The 26,201-nt window shown below is 42.0% G+C and overlaps 1 protein-coding gene across 1 annotated transcript; it reads left to right on the top strand.

Moving 5' to 3' along the window:
- The first annotated feature begins 100 nt into the window (after nt 1–100).
- Nucleotides 101–25,886, top strand: LOC136399331 (zinc finger protein 420-like). Its single transcript, XM_066374389.1, has 5 exons — nt 101–216; nt 4,543–4,758; nt 14,987–15,113; nt 20,535–20,608; nt 23,166–25,886. The coding sequence occupies exons 2-5, from the start codon at nt 4,744–4,746 to the stop codon at nt 25,359–25,361; spliced, it is 2,412 nt and encodes an 803-aa protein (XP_066230486.1). The 5' UTR covers nt 101–216; nt 4,543–4,743; the 3' UTR covers nt 25,362–25,886.
- Nucleotides 25,887–26,201: the final 315 nt, after the last annotated feature.

Here is a 26,201-nt window from a genome sequence, read left to right as displayed (position 1 = left end):
CGAAGCGCTCAGTTGGGCAGTAACCAATTGGTCTTTAAAGGCGAGGCGCACGCGCAGTTCCAATTTACAAACCAGGCAGCCGCTATAGCGAATGTCACGCGGGATCCGGTGACGGGCTTCCCGGTTTAAACCTGACCCTCCCCGTTCCCATTCCTGCACGTGGGGAGCCTGAGGGTCCCCGTGGACTCCGAGAGCCCCGCTCCTGAGCACCCAGCGGTGAGTGCGGAGTCCCGGTGAGAAGCCCCGAGCCTGCCCGCTTCGCTGCGGGGGTGAGGCGCTCCGCTCGGTTTCGGGGAAACTCTGAGGCCGCCCCGCCCGTGCCCCCCTCCTCCGCCCCCGTCTTCGGGCGTGGGACCCCCTTGCCGTAGGGTTTCTTGCCTCGGTCCCGCTCTGAGACCCCCCCCCCCCATTTAGTAAGAGACCCGAGTTCAGGAAGAGCACACTCTCCATGGGGCGGGGATTCGAGGCGAGAACGCGGGGTCCCCAGAAGAGCCCCCGGCCCGCGCGCGGAGGGCTGTGTGGGAGCGGCGACAGCGAAGGGGCCCCGGGGACGCGCAGAGCGGGGCTGGGAGGGGTCGGGACGGAGAGAGACACCGTAGGGGAGGAGAGGTCAGTGAGGGGCCATGAAGAGATGGCCACGTGGGGGTGCGGGGGGACGGGACCGCAATGGGGAGAGGGAAAATGTGGTAAAGTGACCACCGAGTTCCAAAGAGACACTAGAGTTACAGGAGACCTTAAACGGGAGATTTATTGAACCCGCTGGTTGCATCGAGCTCACAGGCTCAAATCATGCGGTCCTTAGGGGTCCGTGTTCAATGTTTATAAAGGCAAAAGCTACAGGATTCAGTTAGGGAAGTTTTAGCAAGTGCCAAAAAGCCATTTCACAGAAGCAGAAGTTGCGATTAGTTCATCAGTTTCTTTTGCATAATTTCCTGACTATTGCTGACAGTTGGGACTTGGGTTCTAGCTCAGTTTGCAAGTCTGCACTGAAAAATATAAGAAATTGTAAAGTGGTGATTACAGAAGGCATACGAAATGCCATTTGCTTACACTAACAGTTTTAGTTTCTTGGCACCTGTCACATTCCCCGCTGGTTTTTATAATATGTGTAAAACCTTGATTTATTTTCCTCTATAGGGAGGGGAGTGTAAGTCCTTTGGGGAACCATTAATTGGATTTTTCTCTAATTTTTGCCTAAATTTTCTGGACTGGTGATGAGCTTTCTTGAATTTCTCCTGAGCTGTTGGCATAGAAGCAGCAGCTTCCCTGAGGGCTACGCAAAGCCTTGCCTGTTTAAGGAACAGCAGGTTTAGTCCCTTCCTATTTTGTAAAACTATTTCCTCTATGTAAATGAACCTGAGGCATAACATATACTAGAATATATAATAGAGGCTTATTTTGTTATAAACTTGTTTTTTTTTCTTTGTACCTTTACAATTTGCATAAATCCTTTGTAACATAAATTTTTAGTTTTTTATGAACCTTAAATATTTAGCTTTTATAACAATTTTTTCTTTAAAATATACTTTCTTTTTGGAGGTGTCTTCTCCCTAAGTAGCTAATACTTACAGGTTACTTTACAGGGGTAGCTACAAGCACATATATTTTTTATTTATTATGTAGAGTTGTTCTCCCTCTCCTGTATGACCTTTAGTGGCATATATATTAAATTTTATGATGACTTGTTTTGACCTTTCCTGACCCTAGTTTTTTTCCTTTTTTAAAGTTTAGTTATAACTAGTCCTAAGGTGAGATTAATCAGGCTTCAGGTATTCACAGACTAGCCAGCTTCCGGTTTGTGGCTGGAGCAGGGCATGTCCTCAGGGTCAACTTACAAGGGTTGGTGGGATCTGTTTGCACCATCTCCAAGGGGGTCTCTAAGGGAGCTTAGGGAGAAGGGGTTGTTGCCCTATCTGATACAATTTTATATGGGGTGAATCCTGCCTTGCAGGGGGTGCATTTAGGTTTTAATACAATTAGGGGGAGTTAGTCCAGTTTTCACCAGTTTTTAGAATGAATTTGATCAGGACTTCTTTCAGAGTTTGGTTTATTTTTTTGACTTGTCCTAAACTGAGGTCTGTAAGCACAATGTAATTTCTAATTAATATTGAGTGCCTTTCCTACTAGCTGTGAGACCTTGGATATAAATACAGGCCCATTATTGGACCTAATATTAATGGACAAGCTAAATTTGGGAATAATTTTATGTAGTAATTTCTTAACAACTGTTACTGTGGTCTCATCTCTAGTAGAGACAGCTTCCATTTATCCTGAAAAGGTGTCAGTAAAAACTAATTGGTACTTATATCCCTGTGCCGGGGGCTTTACTTCAGTAAAATTTATTTCTAAATGTTTACCTGGGAAAGTTCCTCTTTTTCTATTTTTATAATTTCTCTATTTTGCTTAATACTTACTTGGGCACAGACTAAACACTTGGATACTATGCTTTTTTCAACTGGGGCTTAGGAAAGAAAAGTCCTTTGTTTGACATTTTAAACTGTTTTTTTCTTAAGCTTAGTTGTCCTTTTCTAGTTACTAAACTTTCTAAAGGCTCCACTGGTTGTAGGGCTACTTTCTTGGTAGTAGCATCAGCTGCTTGGTTTTTCTTGAGCTTTTAGGGAATTTCCCCCCTCTTTTGGTACCTTGGACAGTAGGTGACAGCCACGATTTTAGGGGAGCAGACTTTTGCATTGTTGGGGTGAGGGTTTGAGCCTTACCTTCGTTAGTTTGGAAGTCTTCTCCTGATGGCCCCTCTTCGACTGTGCCTGTCTTAAGTTGCTCCTGCCTTTAAGAATCTTACCTGTCTTTGGCTAGCCAGCCATCTGAGGGGCAAAACAGGGTGATGTGAGTGAGGGAGGGGCAAGGTCCTTTGTGAAATGTTTAGCTTTTTTCTTTAGCAGCTGATGGTTCTACCTTTTAAAGGCTTATTCCCAGGAAGTTTTCTAATTTTTGTAGTACACTTTTGTTTTAACGTCTGAAACTGACTGTGATATAAAGGCTAAGTTAATTGCCCTAATATTTTCTGGCGCTTCACGCTAGAGGTATATAGACCCTGTAAGCTTTTGGTAGTCTCTTTAAGAAAGTTGCAGAAGTCTCTTGAGGACCCTGAATATCTTCTGACGCCTTAGACAAATTTATGGGCTTTTAGCAGCTGCCTTGATCTCTGCTAACAGAAACTGGTGAAAAGTGTTTAAGGCTTCCCATCCCGCTGTAGTGTTAGGGTCCTATCTACACTGGACTACCGGAAACACCTTGTTGAGGTGTTCTTGGTTGTCTTCCTTAGCTCCTTAGTTTATTCCTAATGTAGCAGCCTTTTTTCTTCGCCTTAGTTTTGAGTTGTTTCCTAGCCTTAGTAATGAACAGAGTGACTAAGAGCTGCTGGCAATCATCCCAACTGGGGAGGTGTGTGTACAGTAGAGTTTCTAACAGTCTTGTTAGGGCTTGAGGCTTCTCTGAGAAAGCAGGATTCTGAATTTTTTAATTTTATAGGTCGCTTTAAGGGGAAAAGCACATAAACTATGAAAGATTGCTTCCCAGGGACTTAGATAAAGATGCCATATCATGGGCCCCACTGCAGACCTGCAGAACCACAACTTAGTTCTTTATTTAATCAATTACTGAGGGAGGAGCAAGAGGCATCAACTTTCATTTGTTCCTTGATCAGGCAAGCCCAGGGTTTTGAACAAGCGACCTCTGTGCTCACGGTGGACACCTTATCCACTGTGTCACCGCAGGTCAGGTAGCACTGTTGTTTTCATTAGCTGCTACAGATGATTCCAGGGTGAGCCTAGGGATTAGCAGGAAGGATCCTGGATGTATTTGCTTTCTCTTTTTGTTGTTTGTACGAAAAAATTTATTTAGAAATCACAGAAATATTCTGATCAGGTGCTGTCACAGTGGATAAAATTGCAGACCGGGATGCAGAAGACCTAGGTTTGAAACCCTGAGGTCACCCACTTGAGCACTGGGTCGCCAGCTTGAGTGTGGGATCAAATACATAACCCTATGATCACTGGCTGGAGCCCAAAGTTTGCTGCCTTGAAGCCCAAGGTTGCTGAGTGTAGCAAGGGGTTATTCACTCTGCTGTAGACCCCCCCTGCCCCATCAAGGCACATATGAGAAAGCAATCAATGAACAGTCAAAGTGCCACAATGAAGAATTGATGCTTCTCATCTCTCTCCCTTACTGTCTGCACGTATCGGTCCCCCCCTCTATCGCATCAAATAAAATAACTGACAGAAGTATCATAGAAGTGGGCTCAGGGAACAGGTTTCAGAAGCAAAAGAGGAATCCTGGAATCTTAGAAGAGACACAGGCAAAGGTGAGTGGGGGGCACAGACATGCTCCAGAGAGGAGAGTGCACCCGGGATGCATTAGTGAGAGTGGGGAGCAGGGATGGTCAGGGGAGGTGACAGGGTGTTGTGTTGGGTTTGGGCGTTCAGGAGAGCAGCGCCCGTTCTCATTGCTGTGGGAATGTGTGGACGTCTGAGGGAGGACAGACAGGTGAAGGCAGGAAAATAATACAGTGTGGTCTCCCTGTAGGAGCACTTTTGGCTGACTCCAGTGAGGAAGGACAGGAGAGTATGGCCTTTTCAGCATTTCTAGGTCCTTCTGTCTGTGACTGTGGTGGAAGTGGACAAAGGGCTGTGTAGGACACCTGTGGTGGCACATTCTCTAAATGCAGACTTGACTTCTCAACATATTGTCGCCTGAGAAAACAAGCAGGAACCAGACCAGGACAGAATGGCTGCTTCTCAGGTAAGTGATGTGTCCTGGGCAGAGGCTGTGTTTGCTTTTCCTTTTAACTTTAATGGTTTACGACTCGCAACCATTAATTCTCTATTTCTGATGTTCCTGCCTAGTGAGGTTGTTTCCATTTACTTTTTTTTTTTAATTTTATTTATTGATTTTAGATAGGAGAGAGAAAAATGGAGCACAGAAAGAGCGGGAAGAAATGGGAAGCACCATCTTCTAGAAGGGGTTTCCCTCATGTACCTTGAGTGGGTAAGCCCTGGTTTTGAACCAGCAACCTCAGCATCCCAGGTTGATGATTTATCAACTGAGCCACCAGACTAGCTCTTTCTCTTTTTTTTTTAATGTTTATTTTATTTATTTTAGAGAGAGTCAGTGAGAGAGCAAGAGAGAGGCGAGAATGCTGATCTGTTCCTGTATGTGCCCTGTGCAGGGATCAAACCAGCAACCTTTACACTTCAAGACCGTGCTCCAACCTACTGAGCTACCCGGCCAGAGCCCAGGCTCTTTTTACTCAATTGACAGGGTCATCAGCTTATATATAAATATTTTTCTTCTTTGTCCCAGAGGCTTCTGTGCCTTCTCTCCATTTAGGCTCTCTGAGGGCATGAACAATTTCCACCATGAATTAATCACTTTTTTTATTATTATTTTGACAGTTTAATTTAGTAGGGTGACATTGATCAATAAGAGGACATAGGTTTCGGCCCTGGCCGGTTGGCTCAGCGGTAGAGCGTCGGCCTGGCGTGCAGGGGACCCAGGTTCGATTCCCGGCCAGGGCACATGGGAGAAGCGCCCATTTGCTTCTCCACATCCCCCCTCCTTCCTCTCTGTCTCTCTCTTCCCCTCCCGCAGTCAAGGCTCCATTGGAGCAGGGATGGCCCGGGCGCTGGGGATGGCTCCTTGGCCTCTGCCCCAGACGCTGGAGTGGCTCTGGTCACGGCAGAGCGACGCCCCGGAGGGGCAGAGCGTTGCCCCCTGGTGGGCGTGCCGGGTGGATCCCAGTCAGGCGCATGCGGGAGTCTAACTGTCTCTCCCCGTTTCCAGCTTCGTTTTTTTTTTTTAAAAAAAGGACATAGGTTTCAGTAAAACACCTCACAGCATTTGAACTATGAATTATGTTGTATTCCTATCACCCGGAGTTCAATTACTTTCCCTCGCCTTATATTTGTCCTTCCTCTTTATACCCTAACCACACCCCTCCCCTTATTATTCTCCCCACTTCCCCTCCTGGTAACCACTTTTTTCTATGTCCTTGAGTTTCAGTTTAACATCCCAACTCTGTTTGTAAACAGTTCTTAGGTTTCATACACGTATTTCACTCAGCATAATGTTCTCAGGGTCCACCCATGTTGTTGTAAATGACACTAGATTATCATTTATTTTTGTGTGTGTGTGACAGAGACACAGAGAGACAGAGAGACAGATACTGACAGACAGGCAGGAGAGAAAGAGATGAGAGTATCAGTTCTTCATTGCAGCACATTAGTTATTCATTGACCACTCTCTCATACGTGCCTTGACTGCGGGGCTACAGCAGAGCGAGTGACCCCGTGTTCAAACCAGATGAGCCTGTGTTCAGGCCTGCAACCTCAGGTTTTCAAACCTGGGTCCTCTGTGTCCCAGTTTGATGCTCTATCCACTGCGCCACTTCCTGGTCAGGCTATTATCATTTCTTATGACTCAGTAGTATTCCATTGTACATCATCTTTATCCTATCTTCTATTGAAAAACATTTTGCTTGTTTCCATGCCTTGGTCACTGTGACTTATGCAACAATTGACCTGGGTCTGCATGTATATTTATGTATGAATATTTTTTAGTTTTGGGGTAGATACCCAGTAGAGAGATGGCTGGGTCATGGTAGTTCTATTCTTTATGTTTTGAAGTATCTCCATACTTTCTTCCACAATGGCTGTAACAGTTTACATTCCTATTAGGAGTGAATGAGGGTTCCTTTTTCTCTACAGCGTCTCCAATATTTGTTATTACCTATCTTGTTGACAGTAGGCAATCTAACAATTGTGAGGTTTAATGTCATTGTAGTTTTGATTTGCATTTCTCAACTAGTTAGTGAAGATGAGCGTCTTTTCATATATCTGTTGGCCATTTGTATGTCTTTTTAGAAGTATATGTTCAGGTCCTCTCCCTATTTTTTCTTGTATTTTTCTGAAGTTGGAAATGGGGAGGCAGTCAGACAGACTCCCATAGGCTCCCGACAGGGGTCCACCCGGCACGCCCACCAGGGGGCCATGCTCTGCCCATCTGGGAGGCAGTTCTGTTGCAACCAGAGCCATTCTAGCACCTGAGGCAGAGGCCATGGAGCCATCCTCAGTGTCCGGGCCAACTTTGCTCCAGTGGAGCCTTGGCTGCGGGAGGGGAAGAGAGAGACAGAGGAAGGAGAGGGGGAGGGGTGGAGAAGCAGATGGGTGCTTCTCCTGTGTGCCCTGGCCGGGAATCAAACCCAGGACTCCTACACGCCAGGCCGACGCTCTACCACTGAGCCAACCGGCCAGGGTCCTCTCCCTATTTTTTAATTGGGTTGTTCGCTTTTTTGTTTCTGAGCTTTTTGAGGTCTTTTTTATTTTGGATGTTAACCCCTAATACTGTTGTTTGCAAGTATCATCTCCCATTTCGTTGGCTGCCTATTTGTTCTGTTGTCTGTTTCTTCTGCTGGGTAGAAGTTTTTTAGTTTGATACAGTCTTATTCACTTATTTTTACCTTTACTTCCCTTGCCATTGGGGTCATATTCATAAATTGCTGTGTATGGCCAAGGTCTATGAGTTTAATACCTATATTGTCTTCTATGTAATTTACTGTTTTAGCTCTTACATTTAGTTCTTTGATCTATTTTGAATTACTTTCTGTGCAGGGGGACAAAAATGTTTCATTCTATTGCATGTGACTTTTCAGTTTTCCCAGCACCATTCCTTGAAAAAGCTTTGTTTTCTCCATTGTGTGGTTTTGGCTCCTTTGGTGAAGGTGATTAGTCCATATGTATATATGTAGTTTTATTTTTTGGCTCACAATTCTTTTCCATTGGTCTGTGGGTCTATTTTTCTACCTAAAAAATCTGTTTTGATTATCATGGCGCGGTAGTATAATTTGAAGTCAAGTATTGAAATACTTCTGGGTTTGTTTTTCTTTTTCTCAGGATAGCTTTTATTATTCAGGGTTTTTTTTTAAGGGTACATAGAATCATGTTGATTCTTTGTTTCATTTCTTTAAAAAATGACTTGGAGATGTAGATGGGGATTGCATTAAATTTGTATATTGCTTTGGGTAATATGGCCATTTTTACTATGTTGACCCTTCCAGTCCATGAACATGGAATAATTTTTCATTTCATAGTGTCCTTTTCAATTTCTTTTAATAATGCTTTGTAGTTTTCTCTATACAGAAACTTTACATTGTTTATTAAGTTTATTCCAAGGTATTTATTTTTGTTGTTGCAACTGTAAATGGAGTTTTTTTTTTTCAGTTCATTTTCTCAAGTTTCATCTTTGGCAGATGTGAGAGCAATATTCTTTTGTACGTTGACTTTCTATCCTGGAACTTTATTGCATTGGTTTATATTTTTCAATATTTTTTTGGTGGAGTTTTTGGGGTTTTCTTGTTTTCTTTCTTTTTTCTTCAGTGAGAGGAGAGGAGGCAGAGACAGACCCATGGATGCCCCTGACCAGGATGCACCTGGCAAGTCCACTAGGAGCTGATGCTCTGCCCATCAGGGGACCTTGCTTCATTGCAACTGGAGACATTTTTTAGCACCTGAGGCAGAGACCATGGAGCTGTCTTCAGTGCCTAGTGCCAACTGGCTTCAATCGAGCCATGGCTGCAGGAGGCAAAGAGGGGCGAGTGAGGGGGTAGAGTAGAGAAGCAAATGGGTGCATCTCCTGTGTGCACTGACAGGGAATTGTACCGGGACATCTATACGCTGGACAAACTCTCTACCACTGAGCCAACTGGCAGGGTGTTGGGCGTCCTATATACAGGATCATATCATCTGGAAAAATGATACTGTTACTTCTTCTTTCCCGATATGAAACCCTTTTCTTTCTTTCTCTTCCCTGATGCTCTGGCTAAAACTTCTAGCACTGTGTTGAATAGGAGTGAAGAGACTGGGCAGCCTTGTGTTGTTCCTGATTTTATTCTAAAAGCTTTCAGTTTTTCTCCGTTTAGTATGATATTGGCTGATAGTTTCTCATATATGCTCTTTATTATGTTAGATACTTACATATTTTATTTATTTTAATTTTTTTTATTCATTTTAGAGAGGAGAGACAGAGGAGAGACAGAGAGAGAGAAGGGGGGAAGAGCTGGAAGCATCAACTCCCATATGTGCCTTGACCAGGCAAGCCCAGGGTTTCAAACCGGTGATCTCAGTATTTCCAGGTCGACACTTTATCCACTGTGCCACCACAAGTCAGGCAGATACTTACATATTGATAAGTAAAATAAAAAATCACAGAAAAAAAGAAAAAATATAAAAAAAGAAAAAAATCACAAACAAAAATAAATACCCCCTCTCCCCACCTTAGTTCAGCACCTGCTCCTCTGCCTCTCTGCCTCTCCTATCTAAAGGAGGCTCAGGCACTGCAGACTTCACTGTTCATGTCACAGTAAACAAGACCCAGGCAACATGGCCCTTATTCTTTCCCACAGAGCAGCAATAAAAGAATAAAAATTAAAGATAAATTCAAATGAGATAAAAAAGTAAAATGAAAGTAAATAAAATGAGGAAAAGAAATAAATTTTTTTTTTCAGTTCATGAGGTTAGTTTTTGTTTGTTTTTTACAGAGACAGAGAGAGAGCCAGAGAGAGGGATAGACAGGGACAGACAGATAGGAATGGAGAGATGAGAAGCATCAATCATTAGTTTTTCATTGCACATTGTGACACCTTAGTTGTTTTTTGATTGCTTTCTCATATGTGCCTTGACCAGCCCACACTCAAGCTGGTGACCTCAGGGTCTCGAACCTGTGTCCTTGGCATCCCAGTCTGATGCTCTATCCACTGCGCCACTGCCTGGTCAGGCAAGATTAGTATTATTTTGTGGTAGGTGTTGCTGTACTGCAAATTTTGGCTCTGAGATTCCTGGGAAGAACTCCTGTGACCTTCCTGTTAATGATGTAGGCATGGCCGCAGTCATTGCTGTATGTGGTATGTTGTGAGGGTTTACAGGTCCAGCTTTATGGCTTGGTGGTTTTAAGTTTCTTGCAGTGGCGATTTGAGGTCTCTGGGCACTCCTCCACATGTCTCAAGAAACCAGGGGACCTGATGTGGAGTAGCTCTGTTTCTCAGTGGAGAGAGTAGCTCTGGAGAGTTAGCAAGTGGGGTCTGGCACTGCCACTCTTCCCATGGGCGAGGTGAGCGAGTTGTCATCTGGGAGGCTGGGGCGCTGCACTTTGTTTTGGTGCTGAGAGTAGGCCACAGGCAGACCACAGAAAGTGTTGCTGGGACCCTGAGCCCAGCCTGCCCCCTCTCCCCACCTTAGTTCAGCACCTGCTCCTCTGCCTCTCTGCCTCTCTGCCTCTCTGCCTCTCCTATCTGAAGGAGACTCAGGCACTGCTGACTTCACTGTTCATTTCACAGTAAACAAGACCCAGGCAACATGGCCCTTATTCATTCCCACAGAGCAGCAAAAAAAAACCCACCAAAAAACTGGTAAGGCTGGTTCCTCTCCTATTCACAGCTGACCTTGGGGGCATTATATCTTCCACTCCCATTTTCAGTGCATCATTCACTCAGTTCATTTGGTGTGGGGATCTTGCAGGTGCCCTGTGAGCTCAGCTGGGGTTACTTTACTGTGTTAAAGCTGTTCAATTTGATGTAATTTTAAAAGGAGAGATCAGGGGTATCTCTCATCCCACCATTACTCTGTAATCACTTTCAAATACAAGAAATATCTCCTTTGTGACATCAAGTTGGGACGGTAACTGTGTCCAACATCCTTATGAGGATGAGTCAGAGGCTTGAGAATCAGTAAGAAGGGAATGTAGGCTTCAGTTTAACATGGCTGCAGCTTCACCTCTGTGGGACAGGATTAAGGAAATGCACCTTCTACAGGTCAGAATAACTGAGGAGGTTCTGACAGAGAAGAGCAGCTAGAAGAGACTTGCTCACTAGATTGCTGAGAACATCTTGCCATTTTAGGGAGTGTTAAGGTTCAGAATGTGGAGCGTACATGTAGATGGACATTTGCAAAAATTACTATTTTTCTGATCATTTTCAGATAATTTCCTTATTCATATTGTGTGCCTACAGTGTCACAGCAGAGCTCTCCACAAATGTGTATAAAATTTTTCAAAAAATTAGAGACAAAAAATCAATTCCTTTAAATTCTTTTCTGTTATTATGGATGTTCTTGCTACTGTGTCTATTAAAAACGAGTATCAGCTGACCAGTAGGGGGCACAGTGGATAGAGCGTTGGACTAGACCCAGAGGACCCAGGTTCAAACCCCCGACGTCACCAGCTTGAGCATGGAATCATAGACATGACCCCATGGTCACTTCCTTAAACTCAAAGCTTTCTGGCTTGAAGCCCAAGGTTGCTGGCTTGCCCCAAGCAGTAAGCAATGGAGTCGCTCGCTCTGCTGTAGTTCCCCCCCATTCTCGTCAATGCACACACGGGAAAACAATCAATGAACGACTAAGGAGACGTAACTAAGAACTGATATTTTTCCTCCCTCTCTTTTCGTGACAGTCCCTCTCTCTGTCTCGCTGTGTCAGAGAAAAAAAAAACAAAATGAGTATCATTCACAAGTGATTTATGAAATTACAGAACCACAATATCTTTCATTTTATTTTGCTTTATTTTTAAGATTTTTATTAACTCATTTTAAAGACGAGAGGAAGCAAGAATGAATAAGTAGGGAGAGAGAAAAGGTAGGAGTAGAAAACATAAACTCCAATTTGTGCCTTCATTAGGAAAGCTAGGGACTTGAACCGGCAACCTCATTTTTCCAGGTTGACACTTTCCACTGCACCAGCACAGGTCTGAGTCTATCACTATCAAACTGTACCTAGTTCTTCTATTATGCCTGTGTGCATAACATGTTAACATGATTTGAGCTATTTTTTCTTCTTAAGAAGTTTTTGTTATCACTTATGGAAACGTCTTGAGATGTTTATGAGGTTTCTTATGAGTATTAGACAGTGTTTGTACAGTTTTTTGAGAAATTGTAGATTAAGGTTTCAAGTAAAACGCAATGTCTTTTCTTCGCTGTATGTTTGTTTCACAAAGCAGTCTCATGGAAAAAGAAGAAATACCTAGTTCTAAGATTACGTATAGTAAATTTGTGGTTGCTATGCATCCTATTCCTTGAGAACAAGAGATCCTTTTAAAATTTTAGCTTGGACATTCTAGGAGGAGAGCAGAGAAAGGCCACGTGGAGGAGAGGAGTAGCAGCCAAGATGGTGGAGTGCTGAAGGAGAAGCCAGTTTGTGTAGAGTTTGTGCAGAGAGAAGGAGATGGAGAACAGAGAAATGAAGAATGCAAATAGAGAAGTTGTGGTGGAAACCATCCAGATGAGCACTGTCTTTGATGGTGAAGCCATAGACCCAGTTACTGGGGCAAAATACAGATTCAACTCAAAAACTGGAGCCAGAAAGTGGAAAAATCCCTTAGTGCAAATGCCAAAGCAGAATGAGTCCAGCACGCACGGAGCTGCTCCAAGCAGAGCTGTGTCTGTGGAAGGAACTGGGCCACCGAGGAGCACCGACAGGGAAGGAGAGCAGCTGCGTGGCAAAGCAAAGGCTGAGGAGGCACACCCAGGGTCTAGAAACCAGGATGGCAAGCCAAGCACCCCCAAGAACAGAGACCCAGCGGTCATGAGCAGGGCTTCCCCCAAACCACACCCAGGAAAGTAAGCAGGGTCTGGTGCTGGTCCCACAGAACGGTCCAGGGGGGACCTTGCCTGTCAGAGGGTTGCTGCCTCTCCCTAAGTTCTCTGAGGGGATATGCCATGCATAGGAGTGAAAATGTAGCCAAAAGGAACTCAGAGATCCGGGGTCCCAAATAGGATGTTTAAACAGCACAAAGAGGTTTGATTGCATAGTTGCCTTTTTCTGAGACTGCACAGGGGAAATTTCTCTCTGGTCTCTCTGTGCTTCTGACCGGCTGGACTACCAGTTTCTGGATGTGGAATTGAGGTGTTTCTTCTTTCTCTTGACTGCTAGGATGCTCTGTTCAGTTCACCCCTAGAAAGAGTGCAGAACTGCTTGGCATTAGTGCTGAGGACTACCTGCACATCTCATTGCATTTCATTTTCCTGCCTTCATTTTAGAATCACCCAGAATTCTTCACTTATAAGTACAGTTCAATACCATACACCTTTGTAAGACACCTTAAATCTTTTTCAAAAGAAGACAGACAGCCCTGGCCAGATAGCTCGGTTGGTTGGAGTGTTGTCCTGAAGTGCAGAGGCTACTGGTTCAATCCCTGGTCAGGGCACATACAGGAACAGTCTCTTTGTTTCTCCCTGCCTCTCTCTCTAAAGAAGAAGAAGGAAAAGAGGAAGGAGGAGGAGAAGGAGAAGGAGAAGAATGAATAGATAATGAGTTATTCTAGAAAGAAGAAAACAGTAAATATCTTTTATATTTTTATTGAGGCATAAGTTCTATTCAACAAAGTGCACAGATCTCAGGTATTAAGTCTGATAATAGACTCCTCTCAGAGGCAGGACAATATTTATCCTCACATATTAGTTTTGCTGTTTTGAATTTCATATAAATGGAATTACACAGATGTGCTCTTTCCTGTCTGCTGTTTTGCTCAGCATGTCTGTGAGATTCACCCACGTCATACTGTCGATCAGCAGTCCTTTTCTCTTCACTGTTGTGGTGGCTGTATTAAGTTTCTCACTATTATACATTCCAGTGCTATGAACTTTCTTGTGCATAACTCCTGGTAAGCATAAACATGTGTTTCTTTGGAGCATATTCCTAGGAGTGAGTTTGCTGGAGCCATTGCTGGAATCTGCAGAGAATTCCAAAGTTGGTGGCTCCACTCTGCACTTCCACCAGCAATGACTGAGAGTTCTGATTGCTTTCCTTTCTTGTCAACACTTGATGTTAGCCATCCAGATTAAATTTTTTTTCTTGAAATGGAAAAAAAAATTTTAGCTTGAAGTTATGTATGCATTTTTCTTTGTTTTCTTTCTCTGTGCTATTGAGGAGTATGGCATGTGGACTGGAGACATTGGTGTCACTGGTAAAAAGAGAGCTTGGTAGAGGTGTGGAAACACAGGACCCATCCCAGAACTCCTCAATGAGAATCAGCATTTTTAGAAAGTGCAGTTCACTGTTGCCCACGTCAGAAATGAAGAAGTACTTAAACTTCCACCTTGTGACGTTTCCACCTGACAAATATGATATACACAACTGATCATGAGTGATACACATACAACACTGACAAATCCACATGCCTATGTTGATACCTTAATTCTACTGATAAATTTTAGAGACAGAGAGAGAAAAGACATAAACTTTTTGTTGCACTTATTTATTATATATTAGTTGATTTCTTGTATGTGCCTTGACCAGGAATCAAACCTGCCACATTGGTAAATCAGGAGAATGCTCTATCCATCTGATCTACCAGGTCACAGTGATGCCTTAATTTTAAAATTAATCTTCTTGTAAAGTCAAGTCTGCGTAGTGCATTTTTGGATATGTGCATTGTCATTACTCAGTGTTAAAAAATAAGTTAGAGAATATTTCTATGTGAAAGATTAAAAAACAAAGGACAACAAAAAAATTTTTGAGAAAGAGCATTGTCGCCTACCCAAGTAGTGGCACAGTAGATAAGGCACACTGGCCTGGGACACAGGTATTAGAATCAAAGCCCCGAGGTCACTGACTTCAAACTAGGGTCCCTGGCTTCACAGTGGGGTTATACTTGTTAACCCATGGGTGCTGGCAGGAGCCCAAAGATGGCTGACTTAAGCAACGGGTCACTGGCTCACCTAGAGCCACCTGGTCAAGGCACAGAGCAGAAAGCAGTGAATGAACAACTAAAAGCCCCACATCTTCAGTTGATGCTTCTCATCTCTGTCAAATCAGTTTGTCTGACCCTCTTCTCACACACACTCAGAAAAAATATATATTGCTGGGCAAAATGATCTTACTGGATCATTTTCTCTTAGAACAAGACCACTTCTAACCCTGTTTTCATGTTGGATGGCATCATGAACTGACACTATGGACCTCTATTAATGTGTCTTTTCTTCCAGAAACCACTGACCTTCAGGGATGTGGCTGTAGATTTCTCTCGGGAAGAGTGGGAAAGCCTGGACCCAGCTCAGCAGAAACTGTACATGGATGTGATGTTGGAGAACTGCAGGAACCTGGTCTCCCTGGGTGAGGATGACTTCCTTCCTGACTTTATTCTCTACCTGTGGGTTTTTGTTTTCTTCATTAGTGGGAACATCACATGGGAGCTCCTGCCTTGCAGGGTAGATTTTAGAGTTCTGCCATCAGGGACCAAATATGGGGGTGTGCTGGTGTAGAAACAAAGGCTTCATGATGCACATTAATTAGAACTCAGTGTATGAAAACTTACATGTTTCTAGAACAATTATGGTGTTATCAGAAAACACGTATTTTGGGAAGTTATTCTCTAGAACATTGTAATCTTGTACCATGTCTTCTCACCTGGGCACAAAATGAATTAGGAATTGGAGCTGTGAAGGAAAATGACGTATCCTTCCACCCAGGTAGGTGGGATGAGGAAGCAGATGAGGCAGGTAAGAGACCTAAAGATCATGGAGGAAGCCAGACCTTACAGTGTGTTTGGGAAGCTGCTGCAGTGGAAAGGGCTGTGAGAAGCCCAAGTGTACTCTGGTTGCTGTCATAGAGGAACAGCTGGTCTCCAATATGTCCCGTGTTCCCACATCCTCTCAGGACTCTGCTTTTGCTCTAGTGACCTCCATCATCACATCAGCAGTGGGGGCCAAGTTTTCCTCTTGGACTGAGAGCTGCCATGATGATGCCCCTTCCATAGCTTTGGGAACCACAGAAAACCTGTGCACGTACCAGAGGAATTACATGATAAGCTGTTTTTTCTCATTTGGAGTGTTTTGTTTTATTTTTTTGTGACAGACACATAGACACGGACAGAGAGACAGGAAGCGAGAGAGATAAGAAGCATCAGTTTTGCCTGACCAGGTGGTGGCGCAGTGGATAGAGCGTTGGACTGGGATGCAGAGGACCCAGGTTCGAGACCCTGAGGTCGCCAGCTTGAGCGTGGGCTCATCTGGTTTGAGCAAGAGCCCACCAGCTTGAACCCAAGGTCACTGGCTCCAGCAAGGGGTTACTCGGTCTGCTGAAGGCCCACAGTCAAGGCATGTATAAGAAAGCAATCAATGAACAACTAAGGTGTTGCAAGGCGCAATGAAAAACTAATGATTGATGCTTCTCATCTCTCTCAGTTCCTGTCTGTCTGTCCCTGTCTATCCCTCTCTCTGACTCACTCTCTGTCTCTGTAAAAAATTAAAAAAAAAAAAAAGAAGCATCAGTTTTTTGTTGTGTCACTGTAGTTGTCTTTGATTGCTTTCTTTTATGTGCCTTAGTCGAGAGCTACATCACAGGGAGTAATTCCTATCTCATGCCAGTGACCATGGGGTCCTGTCTTTGATCTTATGCTCAAGCCAGCAATCCTGTACTCAAGCTGGTGAGCCCACGCTCAAGCCGGCAACCTTGGTGTTTTGAAAGTGGGTTTTCTATGTCCCCGTTTCACATCTATCCACTATGCCATTGTGTGGTCAGGCCAGATTTATCATTTCTAATCCTATGGACATTTCCCACAAGACCTTACAGAGTGTAGGCTAAATGATTTCATCAAAACACAAATCATCTCACCAAAGTGTGAGCATGTATTTCTGTTTTAATTTCAAATATTCTTTTGCTTAATATGAATTTTTGTTACAGAATTCTGGTCTGGACCCTAGCACTTTGTCTCAGTGGGAGAGCGTCAGCTTGGCATACACATGTCCTGGGATGGATTCCACTCAGGGCGTACAGGGGAAGTGACCATCTGCTTCTTCACTCTTCACTCCTCTCTCTCTTCTCCCTCTTTCACTCTCTTTCTCTTTCCCTTCTAAAGCCATCTCTTGTTTGGTTCCAGTGTATTAATCTTGGCTGATGAAGACAGCTCTCTGGTGTCTCTACCTCCAGCACTAAAAATAGCTGACTTGTGACCGTGGCCCCAGTTGGATAAAACAACAGCTCCAGATGGGGTTTCATGTGCGTCACATTGAGATGCATGCACAAGTCTATCTTTCCTTCTTTAACTTGAAAGAAAAGAAAAATATATTTCCAGTCTTATTTTTTAATTGTCCGCATTAGAGTAATTCATGTCTCTACATATCTCATGGAGTCCTTCAATAGTTACTGCCATAGGCGACCTTAGAGTGTTTTGCCCAGGAGGTGGAAAAGTGCCCACTGTACCTGTTTTCATCACCGTCATTCTGTAATTCTTTCTTGTGCACTTGAGAGTTGCTGGGGCTGTGTCCTTTTCTGTTTTTACTTTTTGATGAGATTTATGCCATATTTGTGCTTTTGGATTCACAAGTGCTGGTATAACATGCAGAATCGTTCTCCTTTGGTAAGAAGTGGGATGCAGCATTATTGGGCACTTAATATTTAGGAAGCGCTTTGTTCCTTAATTCAAGTTTATTTCAGGCAAAATCAATGATGAGATTTTTCATTTGTTTTCTTAGCATGTGTCTTTTTATGGTGTGCTTAATCTGAAATGTTTAAAGATTCCATTAGTCTGTCCATATTTCAGAACTTTGTAATACTTTTTTTCTTTGGAAATGAAGGTTATTTTTTTTAGGTGGGTTACAGCCTACACATTTTTGTAAGAGTAGCTGAAATACATAAACCAGAAAAATTTCTCATGTCACTTAAATATCTTTATTACAATTATACTTGATAGTTATTTTTTAATGATTTATTCTGCTGTATAATGTCATGATGAAAAATTATTGCTGTTTGAGGGTATATTCACTTATAAATTATAGTTAATAAAGGATTTTGATCACTGAAACTTATACAGTATATAACTTTAAAAATTTTAAAGATCAGTTTTTTGTTCTTGATTTGCTTTTTATTTTCCATTCAGTATTATTTTGAACTAGTTTCAAGTGTACAGGATAGTGGTTACACCTTAACATACTTTATAAAATCTGAAAGTGTTCCCTGTTATATTTCCGGGACCCAGCATAGTTAATACAGTATTATTTACTATAGTCCCCATGCTGCACTTTACATCCCATGACTGTTCTGTAACTACTAATGTGTTCTTCTCAAGTGCTTCTACTTTCTGCCCCAGCCTTCCAAGTTACCTGCCCTCTGGCAGTAGTCACTCTGTTCACTGAACCTGTGACTCTCTTTCCGGTTATTTATTTATACTGTTCTTTAGATTCCAAATATAATTGACGTCGAATGGTACATGTGTTTCTTTGACAGTCTTATTTCACTTAGCACAATACCTTCTATGTATATGTATCCATGCTTCTGCAAATGCTATGGTTTCATTCTTTCTTATCTTTTTATTTCTTAACATTTATATTCATTTTTTATATTCTTTCTTCATTTTACAATAACCCTGATTTTTTTGTTTGTTTGTTTTAAGATGATTTTCCCACCCCCATTAAGAGAACAAGGGAGAGAGATGAAAATGATCAACTCGTAGTTGAGACACTTTAGTTAGTTTTTCAGTCACTACTTCTTATATGTGCCTTGACTTAGGGTCTTTACTTGAGGCAGTGACACCGTGCTCACGCCAGCAAACTTCGAATTAATCTAGTGACCATAGAATCATGACGATCCCATGCTCAAGCTGGTGACCTCGATATTATTGTTTTATTTTTAATTAATTAATTTATTTTAGTGACAGAGAGAGAGGGACAATCAGAAAGAGAGTGATAAGAAAAACATCGCCTGACCAGGCAGTGGCGCAGTGGATACAGCATCAGACTAAGATGCAAAGGACCCAGGTTCGAGACCCCGAGGTTGCCAGCTTGAGTGGGTGGGGCCTCATCTGGTTTTAGCAAAGCTCATCAGCTTGGACCCAAGGTCACTGGCTCAAGCAGTGATTTACTCAGTTTGCTGAAGGCCCGCGGTCAAGGGACGTATGAGAAAGGCAGTAAATGAACAACTAAGGTGTCGCAACAAAAAACTGATGATTGATGCTTCTCATCTCTTTGTTCCTGTCTGTCTATCCCTATCTGTCCCTCACTCTGACTCTCTTTCTGTCTCTGAAGAAAAGAAAAAAAGAAAGAAAGAAAAACATCAACTCATTATTGGGGCTCCTTAGTTGTTCATTGATTGCTTTCTTATATGTGTCTTGACAGGGAGCTCCACCTGAGCCACTGACTCCTTGCTCCAGCCAGTGAACTTGGGCTACAAGCCAGCGACCATGGGGTCATATCTATGCCAGTGACCTACTGGGCATAGATAATCCTAAGCTAGTGACCCCACAGATAAACTGGTATATCTGCACTTTAGCCAGGGACCTTGGGATTTTGAATTGGTTCCTCAACATCTCAGCCAACAATTGTGCCACCACCTGCTAAAGCCTGTTGTCCTTCCTCTTAAGCTTTTGAGCCTGCACTCAAGGCAACTGAGGTCATGCTCAGGCCAGAGACCTCAGGGATTGAGACCTGGAACCTCAGCATCCCAGGCTGACACTGTATTCACTGCACCACCAGTTTAAGGTGTTTCTGTTTTTGATACCTGTCTTCAGTACTGCAGTCTGTGTGCTTGAACCATTACTTTTTTTTTTTTTTACAGAGACAGAGTGAGTCAGAGAGAGGGATAGACAGGGACAGACAGACAGGAACGGAGAGAGATGAGAAGCATCAATTATTAGTTTTTCATTGCGTGTTGCAACACCTTAGTAGTTCATTGATTGCTTTCTCATATGTGCCTTGACCGCAGGCCTTCAGCAGACCAAGTAACCCCTTGCTGGAGCCAGCGACCTTGGGTTCAAGCTGCTGGGCTTTTGCTCAAACCAGATGAACCCCCGCTCAAGCTGGCGACCTCGGGGTCTCGAACCTGGGCCCTCTGCATCCCAGTCTGATGCTCTATCCGCTGCGCCACCGCCTTGTCAGGCGAACCATTACTTTTTTTAAAATGGCCTTTACAGTACATTCACCATGTACTGCCGTTTTCTTGGCACTCTATCATGCAAAACAGAAATGATCTTTCAGGAAGCAGCTATGCAACCAATTCATTGAACATACAGCACTGTCATTTCTGTGTTTCTTAAGTTGAAACTGGTATTTGGAAATGTTCTTACCATATTTCCCTTGTGCACTTTGGTTTTTCAGAAGCTATTGTTAGTATGAGATGTAAGTTTTTATTTCTCTCTGATGTGACATTTTGATTATTACCTTTCTTGGTGTTACCTTGAACTCTTTTTTTTTTAATACCTAAAGTTTTATTAATTTTAATAGGGTGACATCAATAAATCAGGGTACATATATTCAAAGTAAACATGTCCAGCTTATCTTGTCATTCAATTATGTTACATACCCATCACCCAAAGTCAGATTGTCCTGTCAACTTCTATCTAGTTTTCTTTGTGCCCCTCCCCTTCCCCTTCCCCCTCTCCTTCCTTCCCTCCCCCCCATAACTACCACACTCTTGTCCATGTCTCTTAGTCTACCTTGAACTCTTAACCCGCCTTTCGTGTACTTAAAATGTAGTTTTGTCAATACTTGCTGATATATTCATTTACCTTGTGTCATAAACGTCATGTTTTGTATCTTTCAGCTATGCCATCTGAAGACAAGCAGACCTTGTTACAAAATCCAGGCATAGAGGATTTATTCTCTAAAACAATATTGGTAAGATATGGAAGGTGTGGTTTCATCATGTAAATGTAATGAAAACCTGCCGTAATTTTTTTGTTGTTGTTATTTATATACAGTGGTACTTTGGCACATGAGTTTAATTTGTTTAATGACCAATCTTGTGACTCAGTTTGTGTCAAATCAAATTCCCCATTTAAATTAATGAGAATGAAATTAATCCGTTCTGGCCTCCAAAAACCGCAAGAATTTCTTGATTTACGTATATTCTTTAATTTTTTTTAGTTTTTATTTTGTTGTACTTTTCTGAAGTGAGAAGTAGGGAGGCAGAGACAGACTCCCTTTTGTGCCCGACCAGGATCCACTCGGCATGCCCACCAGGGGGCGATGCTCTGCCCATCTGGGGCCTTGCGCCACTGTGGTCAGAGCCATTCTAGCACCTGAGGCGAAGGCCATGGAGCCATCCTCAGCACCCGGGCCAATTTTGCTACAATGGAGCCTTGACTGTGGAAGGGGAAGAGATGGAAAAGAGAGAGGGAAGGGTGGAGATGAAGATAGCTGCTTCTCTTGTGTGCCTTGACCGGGAATTGAACCCAGGACTTCCACATGCCAGGCCAATGCTCTACCACTGATCCAACCAGCCAGGGCCACGTATATGCTTTTAAATAAGAAATTGTTCTTTATTAATAACAAATACATACATACACACACACACACACACACACACACACACACACACACACATAATAAACAAGAATGTAAAGATATAAGCTGGTTCATGAAATGTATTGACCTTCAAGGTCAGGCAAAGATGCTGGCAGAGGGGAAGGAGACTGTCGTAGGTGATTTTCAATTCATGCTGTTGCTTAACATAGCTTACTCTCTACACACTAAACACTACATTTAATTGCAAAATTTAACTTACATCTATGTATGATATGAAACTATATTTCTAAATTTAATTGCTATTTTCTTAACTTTGCTTAATTATTATCAATTTCTTCACTGACTTTTGGCTTTTTGCCACACTTTCACGTAGATGCCGTTTCAACAAAAACCTTTCCATGAAAGTTTGTTTCTTTCTCCCTTCTAGAACATTCAGCAGGCCATTTAGTGAAGGGTGGCAAAAACTTAAAATTCAAATATCCGCTCGTGACTTAAAACAAAAAATTCCACGAGTGACTGCTCATCTCTCAACTTGCTTTAAATTGCTTTAAAGTGTTCGTATGTCAAGATACCACTGTATTTAGAGAGAGCGGTATGAGGAGAGAGAGAAGACAGTGACAATCAGAAATATTGATCTTTTCCAGTATGTGCCCTGACCAGGGATTGAGCCTGCAACCTTTGCATAGTGGGATGACAGTGAAACCAATGGAAGGTATTGGCCACGGTGGGACAATTAATATTATTAATTGTTTAAGTGTTTATTCTTCTGTGGCCTGTTAACCACTCAGTTGGTTAGAGCATTGTTCTGAAACAACAACACTGAATTTTATCACTTATAAGGACACATAGGATAAGCAGCTAATGAATGGACAACATATTGGAGCAACAGTGAATGCTTCCCTTCTCACTCCTCTTTCCCAGCCTCTCTCTGTCTCTCTGAAAATAAAAAAGAAGTTGAGTCCCGCCTGGATAGCTCAGTTGGTTGTAGGATTGTCCTGGAGCAGATTGCTGGTGTGATTCCCCAAAGTTCATACAAGAGCACATCAATGTTTTCTATCTCTTCCTACCCTTCTTAATAAAGAAAAAACAACTTATTGCATTGATTTTATCAAAAGAGAGGAGGAGAAAAAGGTGGAGAGAGACAGGAACATCTATCTGCTCCTGTATGTGGCCTGGCTGGGAATCGAGGCAGCAACTTCTGTGCTTCAGGATGCTTCTCCAACCAATTGAGCTATCTGGCCAGAGCAGGACTATTATTTGTGGTTAACTTGTTTTTTTCTAAACAGGTAAAAAATATTACACATTTGTACAACTCCCTCTTTAAATCAGCTACATTGTCATCAGTTAGTTTCTAAAAATGCAAATTGGCTCTGGTTCATTTCCTCAGTGTTTGAGTGGCCAAGAGTGTGGATGTCGAGGGTTCAATTCTGGGTCATAGCCTACAGGAAAAGTAACCATCTTCTTTACGTGTCCCCCTCTTGCTTCTCTCTCTCTCTCTCTACCCCTCACACACCCATGAGTGGATTAGTCGAGTGAGCTGCCCACAGGAACTGAGAACGGCTCTGTGGTCTCTTCTCCAGGCAATAAAAAAATGGCTCCATTGCTGAGCCATGGAGCAGTGGTCCCACATGATCAGAATATTAACCGTTTGTGGGCTTGCCCAGAAGACCAAAAACTATACTTTTACTATTACATGTTTTTGAAAAGTAAATCTGGAAAAGTCAGGAAGTTATGTTATCTCTGGAGTAAATAATCATTCAATTTGTTTTTCCATTTCAAGATCTATAATATTCATTAATTTTGGAGCCAATCTTATACAGTAAACATGGTTTAATAGGTATCAAAGTGTAGTTGTTTGGGAATAAATGTAAATGTTAAATGAATTATACCTTTCAGTAAAAGTATATCTATCTTTGATAATTACCAGAGTATACATAATGAAGACAGAAGTTATCAATGCAGTGAACATTGGAGAACCATTAAAGAAGAATCAATTTGTAGTCAAAATGAGAAAACTCCGTTTCCCAAGAACCATTATGAACATGGAAAAGTGTTTGACCAGATGTTACATTCTAATATTTATCAGCTTATTCATGTTGTAGAGATAACAAACGAACACAGTAAATGTGTCAACTCCTTTAAACAATCTACAGATCATACTGAAGAAGAGAATATTCATACTGAAGAGGAAGCTTACACTTATAATTTATGTACTAGAGCTTTCAGTGAAATATTTGATAGGAATATATTTAAGAAAGACAATAGTATAGAAAAGCTTTATAAATATGAAAAATCTGGTAAGACATTTAATTGTCATTCGTGTCTTAGTTTACATGAGAGAAATATTCACAACAAACGGAGACCTCACACATGCAGACAGTGTGGCAAAGCCTTTAGCCATTTCTCAACACTTTTTAATTGTCAGAAAATTCATACTAGACAGAGGTCTCATAAATATTTAGAACATGGCAAATCCTTTACCGGGAAATCAAAGCTTAATATACATCAAAGAATTCACATGGGAGAGAAACTGTATAAATGCAGAGAATGTGACACAGCCTTTAGCTTTTCTTCAGCTCTTGCTATACATCAAGAAACTCACAAAAAAGAAAAACCATACAAATGCATACAGTGTGGTAAAGCCTTTAGCTGTTTCTCTGCTCATACTACACATCAAAGAACTCACACAGGAGAGAAACCCTACAAATGTACCGAATGTGGCAAAGCCTTTAGGCATTCCTCAACACTTACTTACCATCAGAAAATTCATACTGGAGAGAGGTCTTTTAAATGTTTAGAATGTGGCAAAACCTTTATCCGTAAATCACACCTTATTCAACATCAAAGAATTCATACAGGAGAGAGACAGTACAATTGCAGGCAATGTGGCAAAGCCTTTAATCGTTCCTCAGCTCTTACTGTACATAAAAGAACTCACACAGGAGAAAAACCATATAAATGTAGAGAATGTGGCAAAGCCTTTAAAGATTCCTCTACTCTTACTGCACATCAAAGAACTCACATGGGAGAGAAACCATACAAATGCAGACAATGTGGCAAAGGTTTTAGTCAACCCTCAGGCCTTACTAAACATCAAAGAACTCACACAGGAGAGAAACCATACAAATGCAGACAATGTGGCAAAGCCTTTAGCTGTTCCTCAACTCTTACTGTACATCAGAGAATTCATACTGGAGAGAGGTCTCATAAATGTTTAGATTGTGGCAAAGCCTTTAGCTGTTCCTCATCTCTTACTACACATCAAAGAACTCACACAGGAGAGAAACCATACAAATGCACACAATGTGATAAAGCTTATACTCAAGCCTCAGGTCTTACTGTACATCAGAGAATTCACACAGGAGAGAAACCATATGAATGCAAACAATGTGGCAAAGCTTTTAGATGTTCCTCAACTCTCATTATACATCAAAGAACTCACACAGGAGAGAAACCATATAAATGTAGACAATGTGGCAAAGCTTTTACTCACCCCTCAACTCTTACTAAACATCAAAGAGTTCACACAGGAGAGAAACCATACAAATGCAGACACTGTGGCAAAGCTTTTACTCAACTCTCAGGTCTTACTGTACATCAAAGAACTCACACAGGAGAGAAGCCACACAAATGCAGTCAATGTGGCAAAGCTTTTACTCAACTCTCAGGTCTTACTATACATCAAACAACTCACACAAGAGACAAACCATACAAATGCAATCAGTGTGGCAAAGCTTTTACTCAAATCTCAGGTCTTACTACACATCAAGCAACTCACACAAAAGAGAAACCATACAAATGCAGTCAATGTGGTAAAGCTTTTACTCACCCCTCCATCCTTACTAAACATCAAAGAACTCACACAGAAGAGAAACCATACAAATGCAGTCAATGTGGTAAAGCTTTTACTCACCCCTCCATTCTTACTAAACATCAAAGAACTCACACAGAAGAGAAACCATACAAATGTATAGAGTGTGGGAAAGCCTTTAGTCGTTCCTCAAATCTTACTGAGCATCAAAAAATTCATACTGGAGAGAGGTCTCATAAATGTTTAGAATGTGGCAAAACCTTTATCCGGAAATCAAACCTTACTGTACATCAAAGAATTCATGTGATGTAGAAACCATAGAAATGTAGGGAATGTGGCAAAGCCTTTAGGATTTCATCAAGTCTTATTAAACATCAAAGAGTTCACATCGGAGAGAAGTTCTATCAATGCCCAGAATGTGGCACAGCCTTTAATTACTCCTCATACCTTATTCAACATCAGAGGACTCAAACTGGAGAGAAGAGTTACTAACGAAGAGAATGTGGAAAAGCCTTTTGCCTGTCCTGAAACATCACTCATCTTAAACCTCATTCTGAACAGAAACCATACATTTATAGGAATTGTATTAAGGTTTTTGCTTAGCAGGGGAATCTTAGTAAACATTCAAGAATTCGTTATCAAGAGAAGCGTTACAAATTTGTAGGTTGTGGCAAATCATGAAATGACTGCTTTCACCTTCCTAAACAAGAGAATACATACCAGAGAAGCACTTTGCAAATGTGAAGTATGTGGCAAAGACTTTTATCTTTACTGAAAACATGCTGCACATCGCAGAATTCATGACGGAGAGAAACAGTAAAAATGTCAGTAATTTGGCAAAACATTGAACTTTTCTTTTTTTTTTTTAAATTATTTTTATTTATTTATTCATTTTTTTAGAGGGGGGGGAGAGAGAGAGAGAGAGAGAGAGAAGGGGGGGAGGAGCAGGAAGCTTCAACTCCCATATGTGCCTTGACCAGGCAAGCCCAGGGTTTTGAACCAGCAACTTCAGCATTCCAGGTCAATGCTTTATCCACTGCACCACCACAGGTCAGGCTGAACTTTTCTTAAAACCTTTTTGACCATCAGAGAATTAAGTGTTAAAAGGCAATTTATGTTCCAAAGTGTTTGTCCTGATTTCTTAATCAACAT

This window comes from Saccopteryx leptura, chromosome 3, assembly GCF_036850995.1.
Source record: "Saccopteryx leptura isolate mSacLep1 chromosome 3, mSacLep1_pri_phased_curated, whole genome shotgun sequence".
Lineage (NCBI taxonomy): Eukaryota > Metazoa > Chordata > Mammalia > Chiroptera > Emballonuridae > Saccopteryx > Saccopteryx leptura.
This window is presented reverse-complemented; position numbering and strand designations above follow the sequence as displayed.